This window comes from Dermacentor variabilis, unplaced genomic scaffold (assembly GCF_050947875.1).
Source record: "Dermacentor variabilis isolate Ectoservices unplaced genomic scaffold, ASM5094787v1 scaffold_12, whole genome shotgun sequence".
Taxonomy (NCBI): Eukaryota; Metazoa; Arthropoda; class Arachnida; order Ixodida; family Ixodidae; genus Dermacentor; species Dermacentor variabilis.
In genome coordinates, this window is record NW_027460280.1 from 61,932,932 (window position 1) to 61,943,209 (window position 10,278).

A 10,278-nucleotide genomic window follows, 5' to 3' on the forward strand; every position below is an offset into this window, starting at 1 on the left:
CAGCTGCCTAATATTTTCTTCTCTACGTATTTCATTTTTTTTTGAAAAGAGAAGTGGATTCGTACGCCAATCGAATGATGCAATGACAACCTTTATTATACGACTAAAATACTTACATTATCAACTGTTTCTGCTATAACCAATGGTTACAAACTGTTCTGAAGCATGTTTTGTCTCGGTATAACGGCGAATATTGCTTGCGGCGAAGAGGATGAAGATCGCGTGCAATCTGACCGCGAGGCGTTCGGCCACGCTGGAAGCAAGCGTATGACGTGGCTCGTTGGAATGCGTCGGGGCAGTCAATCAGAGAACGCATCACCTGCGCTGTGCTCGACGGCGAAGCGGGCTACTGGACGAAAGCACGTCTTCTCCATTCCTTCCCCGAAGAGATTGTTCGCAGCGGGAATCCTTCTGGACAAAGTGGACTTCAGCATGGCGAGGCGGATGGCAGAGCAGCAAGCCGACACAACGGGATGCCAAATTTGCCTGGTGGAGCAGGAATTTACGGGCCGCGGCGACACGAGTTTCTGCAAGGCGGCCACCATGCTGCGGAACATCCAGGGCAACATTGGGCTGCTCGGCACCTTGCACGACCGCGCGGACGGGGAGCACGGACACCACGCCTATGCTGATGACATCTTCCTGCAGGCGCAGCTGTCATCCCTGTCCTCATCGCTGTTCGAGGACCCAGTGCAATGTGGACGCCTCGCACAGGAAACCTCTGCGGAGAAGGTGAGCAACGTAATGAAAATTTCATTGCGATCGCACTTCTATGGACGCTCCAGACGTATTTTTGTTGTCGGCTTCACCGTCGCCGTGATGTTCCGTTTAAATTCCAATGGCGATAACCGTCGCCGCGCCGTATGCTGTATGTGCGAGTGAAAACACGCGATAGGAGACGACGATCGCCGCTCAATCTGGCGCGCGCAAGAGCGGAAAGCTGAGAGGAAACGCGCGGTCTTCCGTAGCGCGAAAGGCCGTGAGGGAATGGGAGGAAGGGAGGGGGAGCTGCGTTCTTCGGCGGCAACTTTGTATTTCGCGACCGCGCGCAAGGGGAACCAACGACCGCAGCTCAATCTCGGGCGCCAGGGAGGAAAGCGAGGAGGCAACGCGGGAGGCAGGGGCGGCGGCGTTTTATTTCGGCAGCAACTGCGTACTTTACGAGGCCGCTCGCGGGCGCGCGTGCCCTATATTGAAATCGATCTGCAGACGGCACATAGCTTTGTGCTTGCTGTGTTCTCGCCGCTACTTGCGTTGAAGCGATAGACAGCACGAAGGTCACTTCGCTCGCTGCTGCTGCCGCGCTTCCTCATGCAAGCGTTTCTACAGCGACTGTCCGTGGTCATCGAGTGTGATGTGTTCATGTTTGCCTGTGCGCGCTGACACCATGCTTGTTAATTTAGTTAATACGCTATTTTTTCCAGTTTATACAGCCGATAAAACTACTATCCGTACTTCATATAGCTCTCCACTAATTTGCTGTCGCAATCGATGCTTCGCCTTTCGGGCGAAACAGCGACATCTTTTGAAGATCACCTGCGTCAAATGGGCGACACACGGTCAACTAATGAGAACACTTGAGTGACTGAACCTATAGAGAAAGCAACTGTTAGCTACTCTCCAACGTGAGGGGCACATGTAGGAATAACATTTAGTTCATCTTACTTGTATATACTTCCGCTTTCACACACTCGGGCGCAGCTTCGCATCCTTCTCGTGAACAGTATACTATAAGTATACTGTTCACCACCTTACTGAAGCATAGTTTTGGTGGCGCTAGTTATAATTAATATAACTATGCAGAAACTCCTGGAACGAGTCCGACATCCCTGCTCCAACAGGCGTCCTTCTTGCTGCTGTGTCCAGCCATCGAAACCGTGCCTACGAGATCAGCGACTGCCGTGAAGCAGACCGTCGAAGCAACGAAGTGTCTGAAGTTAATTTTAATTTCACTGGCAGCGCTGGCACATGCTACAAGACTTCGAACACAGTGCCCCAGCCAGTCAGAGCAATGGTGGAACAAAGGATAATACAGAAATATGTTTATTTTTCTGCCATTCGCTAGAGCTAGAAATGAACCGACGGTTCGAAAAATGTTTGCTGTTTTAATTACCCATTTATGCAGCAAATGAATAATTCTGTAATGAAAGCGATGTCGTAACACTAGTTGGTATATTTAATAAAACCAGATTTAGGCGTCCTGTCTGTTTTATTATTTAAAATAGTTTTTGCATGTGTCATTGTACATTAATGACAAACCCACAGTGTACCAGGCAGTAGGTATGCGAGGACAGCGCACATGAAGCCACCAGCCATCTCGACTCGCGACCTTTTCACACGCCGGAGGTTACTTCCAAGGTAGGGTTCCAGCGGTGTACGCGCTCAGACGCTCGGACAGCCATGCACAGACACGGCCGGGCCAGCGGAGGAAGCGCACGCTCACCTGCACGCCCCCCCCCCCCCCCCCTAGCGCGCATGTTCACGGTACCTTGCGCGCAACTCCCCCCCCCCCCCTAGCCTTTAGCACGCTTTATTACGTGACCTCCAACACTGAGCACTATGTTGAGCGAGCATCAAGCCACCATCGTTCTCAGCTCATCCCTGTCCGTTTCATTCGATTCCCTCGCACCCACAGCATACGGCACGCAAGGCGCTATATGATCTTAAGGCTTTATGCGGAGCCTCACGGCGACGCTTCCGACGACGACGAAGGCGAAAGTTCGTCTGGAGTGGCCATATGATTGCTATCGCAGTAAAGAAATGCAGGTCCAGCCCATAAGTTGGAATCTATATATGAAGCAAAAATTTATTCAAGTGGTGTGCATTAAATCTTATGGAAGCAACAGCGATGCGCAGAACTTTGTGTACTTTCATCTATGCAGTGTGCAGTCTCATCTATGCAGTGTGCAGTCTCATCCAATGTTTATGTTTATCCGCCACAAATGTCACAACTTATTTCTGCGGCTATTTTTATGCGCTATGCCGCTCACAAGCTATGCCGAAATAGTAACGGCAATTCAGGCGGATGCCCAGTGTGAGACGTCTATGCAGCTATTTCACCGCTAAAGTACAGGGTCGTCCACTCTTAGTACGAACACGGCGCAGCGTGGCCGCGCTCCGCGGAGCGCCAGCGAACATGGCGCGGGCGCGCTGCGCCGTGTTAATGGACGACCCTGTACGTCTTGGACAGCACTACCGTAGATACGTATGTGTAAGAAGATGTTGATTGAACATATCTGTATTGCTATTTGAAAGTTGGTCCAATTCTTAATGTTTAGTCGATCACGTATAAATCCCAACTTTGTATTTGACATTCAGTTTTCTGCTTTTATTTGTTAGCCATAGCTTTACAGGGATGTACAACCTTTGCTACGTCTTTATACCCTATGTCCCAGCTAACGTTAGCCAAGCTGTTCAGCGAAAGAAATCCGAGGGCACCTAAGCACTTCTTGTGAGTTGTGAATGCGAATGCATTAATGTCCATTTGGACGCTGCTGAACGGTCCTTCTAGTTATGAACTCCTCACGGTCAAGCTAGCGCGTTGAGAGGCTAGGCGCGTTTTGATTTGACCTCACCGAGGACCAGTTCGAACGCAGGAGAGAGCTTGCGCGGACAAGGAACGTGCGGATAACAAGGCTGCCGAGAGCGAGAGCGAGAGTGACGTTGCGACGATGCCCTCTCCCCTCACGCAATAGCGCAGAAGCAGGTGTTCCCTTTCGCCAGCTCTGCTCCATCGAGGCCCGAGCCAGCAAGCGCGAGCCAGCGTTCGTAACGTGACGTCGCAGCCAATGGGATATTTCGCTGCTACAGACGCCGCCGACTTTTTCGTGCAATGGGCCATTTGACGCGTTCGCATTAAAAAAGATTAAAAAATGCGTTGCAAGATACAGTTATAAAGCTATATGGTGTTTGGTTGTCAGAGGTCTGGCGACCGAACACCGTACGTCTTAAAAATTGTATTTTGCACCGCGCTTTTTTACAACAGTTTTTTTCGTTGAAGAGCTTGGCTAACGTTAGCTGGGACATCCCATGCCGGGTGTTTCTGCGAATACATTTGTAAAAATCATATTTGGCAGATAGCGCAGTTCTAGTCCTTCAGCTGATCTGGAAGCGGAGATTACTTACTCAAGAAATTGAAGGGCCTAATCCAATAATTAACAAAAATTCCCTAATTTAGTTTTCATCTAGTTACCTTACGTCACATATGCAATTTGCCCATTTTAGCTCGTGAGACTACAAGGCATATCCACTTGAAAATAATTCTGTGGATGCCATAATTTTCGAGTTATGCACCATGAAACTTGCTGCAAGAACGCACTGTCGTTTCACGTACTTACTTTAGGACAACGCCGTTTTATGCATTAAAGAACAAAAGTAACTGGACCGCCAATGTATGTCTTCGCAAACTTCGGCAATTAATATCTCAAAACTGGTGCCATCCTCAGAATTCGTCCCAATTGGATGTACCTTGCAAACTCCCAGGCCCATGAGAGCGAGTTTGTGCGCGACGCGTGACAGATCGCTCGGTCGTCGCTCGATCGCTCGGTTCTGGAAATGTAGAATTCGTCGCTCGTCACCCGGAAGTGCTATGAGCGACTGGCTATCAGCGCGAAGCCGGAACTGGATGTACATCACTCAAATACTAAGGGTACGTTCGATTCGCCTGCACCACTTGAACCAGCTCACGAGGTGTGCACCCTGCCATTCGTTTCAGCGGTGCAGCAACAGCGCCCTCTGTTCCCCGCTGTTCGTTTCAAAAGGAGCAGAGGGAAAGGTTCAGGGCTGGTTCACAACTTTGCTGCACCCGCTCCGCTGTCGGTGCCGACTTGGTGCTGGCGTACAGGTGCGAAGCAGCGGCGCAGCAGACGCCGCAGCACACGGGCGCGAGCACCGTTAAAACACCGCTTACGCAGGTCTGATGTGCCTACGCAAGTGTGGTGTGCATTTGCGCCCCAGAAGCCGATCATACCTGCAGTTCAGGACCTCTCAAACTTACACACGCCGTACACATTAGTCTGACATAATATAACGCCTGCACCGTGTCTGCACCTTTGCATTAGTTTCGAGTGTCTCGATGGGCCTGCACCTCAGGAATCGAGCTGCGCAATTTCTGAACTGCTCGTGAACCGCTGTGAACTGGTTCACAGCGGTGCAGGCGAATCGAACAGATCGATTTTGAGCATAAACAGCGCTAAACAACAGGACGAAGAGAGGGACACAGACCACAGCGCTGACTAACAACCAAGTGCCTTTATTATTTCTGTCAGCATATATATATACTCCTCTGCCGCTATCTCAAAGCACAAAAGCAACAGAAATTCAGCACGCGCAAGGGCAATAAACTGCAATCAATGAGATAGGAAGGCTATCTCCTTCGGAAGGGCGCAGGGGCAATAAATTGCAATCAATGAGATAGGAAGGCCATTTCCTTCAGAAAGACTGATTTTGTCGCACGGAACGAGCAAACGATTGGGTTTTTATACGTGCAAGGATAAGAACCTACTGAAAGACCTTCAGAAATATTTCATGCACTTTTTACAGTATAACACATCAGCTTAAACTAATAAAGCACGCGTCACGCTAGTTTCGACGCGTATTTGCTGCCCTCATACCGGCAACACCGGGGAGACGTCGCTCAAAGTCTTCACTCGCATGGGGTACGACGTGTTGGCGACAAGCGAACACGAGAGCCATCTTTATCGCATCGCTTGTCGCTGTCGCGCGCAAGATCGCTTGAATGGGGTTTATAATTTATAGATTGTAATATGGGCTGTAAAGTAATTAGTTTAAATATAATTAGTGAATTAGCGTTATATTATTCGCATATGCATCTCGATTTATCGCCCAGATAATGCTCACCTGTCTGGGCAATCAATAGCGCAAAAGATTATCATTGTGCTAATTGCCACAGATGATTTTTTTTAATTACTGAGAGGCTTCGCAGAAAAACCCGGTATATGTCGTACGATATTATTTATGTTTCTGTTATATCGCAGCGAACAGGGTATATATGTGTTGTGCGCGTATGTGCCTTTTTTTGTTTTGTGCTGTGCGGACTATTGCGAAAATCAGCAAGCGTGCTATACAAACTCCCTTAATATAGAAATTTTCTCTTTTTTTTTTTCTTGTTGTTCCTGAGGGTAGCATGTCCGAATGGAGATGCTACCGCTATTGGAAGCTGTAAAGAAATACTACAATTATTAAGCATCAAAGGAATACGCGTTGCACATGGCGCCATTCATTCACATAGGACCTGCGCCGAAAGCGCGAAAGTCATTCGCATCCTCCGATTTTGTCAGACAACGAGCTAGAATAGCGAAGGAGGACACGTAGCGCCATCTAGAACGTTGACGCCAAGTTGCGTTTCGTTCTCGCTGACTGTCGCATATCGCGGGACACTTTGAAACGGTTCTCCAGCGCCTATCCCAGACGCAGCCGCATCATTACTTCCACACCAACTGACTTCCTGTTTTGTCGTTCTCTTTTCGTCATACTGATGGACGGGTCCCGGTGAATTACATGCCACGTATCATACCTTCTTTAAAATTAAATGCTTGTCTTTTACGTGGCAAAACCAGGATACGACTATGACGCATGCCGAAGAGGTGGACTCCGGATTAATTTCGACCACCTGGGGTACTTTCACGTGCACCCAATGCACGGTACACGAGCGTTTTTCAATTTCGTCGAAATGCCGCCGCCGCCGCCGCCGCGGTCGGGATTCGATCCCGCGCCCTCAGACTTAGCAGCGCAACGCCAAAGCTGCTACGCCACAACGACGGGTCAGTGTGCGCGTTCTTATTTCTTCTGCTGATCAGTTTGTCAATTAGCTATGCGCTATACCTTCTAACAAAAGGAGAGAGGAGTGAGACCTGCCACGTGGGGCTTATTTGTTCAATGAGGCGCTTGTGGGCATCCTGAACCAAGAAACCGAGGAAACAATAGCGGACTGAGCTCCAGGAAAGTGTGCAAGGGACCATAGCGGCAGCACGTCCTAGATATCTTTCCTCCTCAACCGCTGGCAGTTTGTTTTCACTAATGGTACAACCTCGCCGCTTACTAATGTGCTATCTGGTGTACCGCAAGGATCCGTCCTCGGACCACTTCTATTTTTAATTTATATTAATGACCTTCCGTTCACCCTATCTTCTGCCAGCCACCCTTTTGCTAACGACTGTGTAATTTTCCGTGAAATACGTAACCTCAACGACATTAATACTCTCCAGACCGATCTTAATTTGGTCTAGAACTGGTGCAAAACTTGGAAAATGGAATTAAATATTAATAAATGTAAGTTCATGCGTGTTTCTCGCTGCTCTAACACACCCCCTTCTTATTGTCTTAATGGCATTCCTCTTGATTCCGTCGCATCATATAGATATGTAGGCGTACATATATCACGGAACTTAACATGGAATGCCCATACTGAATACGTTACCAATAGCGCTAATCTCATGTTAGGGTATTTACGTCTCAACATCTTTGTTGCTCCTTCGTCCTTAAAACTCCTACTTTATAAATCACTAATACGACCTAAACTTGGATACGCGTCATCTATATGGGACGCTGGGCATGAAAACCTTGTATCTTCTCTCGAACTTACACAAAATAACTCCGTTAGCTTCATCTTTTCAAATTACAACCGTACCGCAAGTATCACAGCCATGAAAACTAACCTTTCTCTCCCATCTTTAAGATCTCGCCGTAAAATCAGTCGCCTCACTCTATTCCACAAGGTATATCATCACGTCACGCTACATGACGATTTTATTTCACCACCGGAATACATCTCTCATCGCATTGATCATCGGCACAAGGTTGGCGTCAAAAAGTGCAAAGCTAAAACTTGTTTTCAGTCCTACTTTCCCCCAGACATCTGTCGAATGGAACCGCCTCCCTCCCGATATTGCAGCCATTGAAGATAATCAACGATTTCGTGATGCACTAACAACCTTTGTTTATTTTGGAGAATGTTGAAATTATGTTCTAACAAAATTCACTGTATTGTATGTATTGTCTTTGTAACCTGTATACCCACTCCCCTCCGTAATGCCTTTGGCCCTGAGGGTATAATAAATAAATAAATAAATAAATAAATAAATAAATAAATAAATAAATATCTCTATTCGCACCCAGTGGCGTAGTCAGAAATTTTTTTCGGGGGCACCCACTTTACTGAGGAAGGGGAGGGGAAGGAAGGGGTGAGAGGCGCTGGGAAGGCTGTGTATACTCACAGAAATTTCGGGAGGGGCGCATGCCCTGTGTGTCGCCTCCCAGCTACGCGACTGGTCGTGAACGCCAGTCTAGATGGCTGACAGCACATGCAGCCACAGGATAGCCACTTCATAGATATTAGGAGGCTTGCGAGCTTTGAACCGTTATGTTACGCAGGTGGGTTCTGAAATTTGTTTCTTCGTTTTGTTAATATAAGGGGCAGAAATTCCTCTCTAAATCCCCTCCGCGTACACAATACATCCAATTCCCACGGTAGCTCCATGCATTCCAAAGAGAGTCTCGGGCGACGATTGAGCAACAATAATTTTGAATTCCGAAGCATAGCTTTCACTTTGAGCGTCTGGCTTTCAAGATGAAGTCACAGGTCGAGTTCGCCAGGCTTATGTTACCTAGGAGGCGTTAGGTAGAGAGAGTCGGGGGTTTTTTTTCGTTTTTTTTTTCTTTAAGCGAGATAGGACATTAGGTAGTATAATAGCAAGAGCTTGGTGGCACAACCCACCGCCCCGTTCCAAAGGGGACGCTCATAACATCCATCCATCCATCCGTAGACATGCTATAAGACAGCTATAAAACATGCTATAAGTAGCACTTATAGTAGGACTTTTGTCGTGCGTTGCCTCCTAATGGGAGCATTGCCTTAGTTACCTCTGAATGTTTCTGCGCGTTTCGGCATTCGCCAGTGTACTACAAATCAGGTCGTCAGGCAGTCACCTTCGCCGTCATACTGTCGCCGTCGCCGTCGCATCGCCTGCCGCTGTCGTCGTAGCTTAAACGTTTATCGCATTCGTAATCTCAGGCACGTCCAATGCATTGGCAGGATGAATCCCTATGCCAACCAACGTGCTCGCTAGCACTTTGAGAAAATGTGTTACGCTGAACCATCTTCGGGATCGGCCCATATAATAATAATAATAACTTCTTTACTTCCATAAGTGATGGAGGACCTTGCGGGTAAAAGTCGCTTTAGAGGCAAGCGAGTTGACTAGTGCCCACAGCCTCCTTTACAAGGCAAACAGCGATTAAAGCGGAGATATATACATACATATCAATTGACTATATGTGAAATATGCACAAAAAATAAACGCAAAAACACAAATTACCTGAAAAACGCTCTTCAATTATTTAAGAAAGACAGAGTAATAAAATGTTCACGTAAAGCTCGTACATCAGTTATATAAATATCAAGACTTGATTTCAGAAACAAATTTAAAAGTGTTGATATTTTTTGTGTAGAATAATTGGCTCGCGGAGTGACTACCTTCGACTGTTCCGTACACCTTGTGATGTAAGAATGTGTGTTCCTGGTGAGATTAGATAACTCATGAAGAAACTTTAAATTCTTTTTTACCTCCCGTTTGAAAGCTTGACTTAACTTGTAATTATAAAGGTGAAACACGGGTATTATATTTGCTTTCGGAATTAAGTCTGATGTGTGGGCATTGTAAGGCAAGTTATATAGTACTCGCAAAAATGTGCCCCGCTCATTTCCTTATTACCAGCTAGCGCTGTGTCTCCGCGTTGTGACCTTGTACCACCTTAGGGATTGATACAGGTCGTAACGGGCAGGTTGCAACATTTATTCGCCAAAGTACAGTACAGTCAGTCAGTCGTCAGGTCATCTCCGGTGCCATCATACTATCTTACAGCCAACCATCTGCAAAATGCTTCGCAATACATCCATTTCCCATGGTAGCTCGGATCCGCAAAATATTGCAGTAAAATGTTTTTGAATATATCTTCGCTCTACAATTTGTCTCGAACCAAACCCGGGTACGGACGATTATGTCGTGCATCGGCCGTTGTTTGAGCTGGTACAGTGATAAGCAAGCAGCGAAAACATGCAGTGTTGGAATTGGTTGCATTGCGATGCCTCGCCTTTTTATGTATACCTCCTCCAATTCCATACCTCCTCGCTTCCAAGCATCACAGACACCGGGCATCAGACACCAATCAGGATTTTAGACTTGTGAATTAGGGTGGAATAGCTCTGCCTGTTTTGGATGGAGTCGTTCGAAACCACGGAATAACTTCGCACATCGACCG

General features: G+C 47.3%; 1 protein-coding gene across 1 annotated transcript; it reads left to right on the plus strand.

Annotated features, from left to right (window-relative positions):
- Positions 1 to 218: 218 nt before the first annotated feature.
- Positions 219 to 2,195, plus strand: LOC142565877 (uncharacterized). The gene is made up of 2 exons (XM_075676446.1): positions 219 to 732; positions 1,804 to 2,195. The coding sequence occupies exons 1-2, from the start codon at positions 268 to 270 to the stop codon at positions 1,903 to 1,905; spliced, it is 567 nt and encodes a 188-aa protein (XP_075532561.1). The 5' UTR covers positions 219 to 267; the 3' UTR covers positions 1,906 to 2,195.
- The last annotated feature ends 8,083 nt before the right edge of the window (positions 2,196 to 10,278 follow it).

Bases quoted from the DNA above. Each gene is read 5' to 3' on its own strand.
- LOC142565877 (XM_075676446.1), top strand. From the start codon at position 268: ATGACGTGGCTCGTTGGAATGCGTCGGGGCAGTCAATCAGAGAACGCA. The intron at 733-1,803 runs GTGAGCAACGTA...ATAACTATGCAG, and splicing joins AGGAAACCTCTGCGGAGAAG to AAACTCCTGGAACGAGTCCG.